General features: G+C 36.7%; 1 protein-coding gene across 1 annotated transcript in view; it reads right to left on the bottom strand.

Annotated features, from left to right (window-relative positions):
* Window positions 1-693, bottom strand: part of SDR42E1 (short chain dehydrogenase/reductase family 42E, member 1) — a 9,289-nt gene extending 8,596 nt beyond the window's left edge. Inside the window, exon 1 of the mRNA XM_006754469.2 lies at window positions 605-693. Coding sequence (XP_006754532.1) covers window positions 605-672 — 68 coding nt within the window. The 5' untranslated portion in view covers window positions 673-693. The remainder of the gene's footprint in view (window positions 1-604) is intronic.
* Between the last annotated feature and the right edge of the window lie 322 nt (window positions 694-1,015).

Below are 1,015 nucleotides of genomic sequence, written 5' to 3' on the forward strand. Positions count from 1 at the left end.
CTGGTTGTTTTGATTGTCAAAAAGAAAGAACTCTTACCATTTGCAATAGCATAGATAGGCCTAGAGAATATTATGTTGAGCAAAATAAGCCAGACAGAGAAAGATAAGGAGCACATGATCTCAGTCCTATGTGGAATCTATTCAACCAAATAAACTGATGATCAAAAATAGACCCAGAGACATAGAAGTATGAACAGACTGTTGAATCTCAGATAGGGTAGGGTGGGTGGGAAGAGATCAACCAAGGAACTTGTATGCATATATGCATAACCCGTGGACACAGACAATAGGGTGGTGAAGGCCTGGGGCAGGAGCCAAGGGTGGGCCAAAATGGGTCAATGGAGGGGAAAGGGGGACATATGTAAGACTTTCAGCAATAAAGATTTAATTAAAAAAATAAAAGAACTTTTCTTAACATGGAATATACCTGTAGCTTCAATTTTAGTATCTGAGCAGTGGGCAAAATAGTTCATTCCTGGCTTAACACTATACAAACAAGTAAAAGTATATACTGTATTAATGTCAGAGTTGAAAGCTATACTTTTTTTTTTATCAGCAACCACCAGTAAAATAATTCATAGACATATTTTACAGATGCACTGACCGGAAACCAAAATAGCCACTTCCTCCTGTAATGAGGACAGTTTCCTTCGGAGATTTTTGGGAGTCCATATGTGGCAGTCAAAAGAAAACTGGACCTATAAGAAAGAAGTATGCAACACTGTTACTGATCCAAATGCAAATATGATAATCCCTAATTTGGGGCTAACAAAAACAAAAACAAAAAGGCAGTGTGCTCGAGAAAGAAAAGCTAAGACGTAGGGCAGTGATGGCGAACCTTTTGAGCTCGGCGTGTCAGCATTTTGAAAAACCCTAACTTAATTCTGGTGCCGTGTCACATACAGAAATGTTTTGATATTTGCAACCATAGTAAAACAAAGATTTATATTTTTGACATTTATTTTATGTATTTAAATGCCATTTAACAAAGAAAAATCAACCAAAAAAATGAGTT

The sequence above is a fragment of the Myotis davidii genome, unplaced genomic scaffold (genome assembly GCF_000327345.1).
Source record: "Myotis davidii unplaced genomic scaffold, ASM32734v1 scaffold391, whole genome shotgun sequence".
Lineage (NCBI taxonomy): Eukaryota > Metazoa > Chordata > Mammalia > Chiroptera > Vespertilionidae > Myotis > Myotis davidii.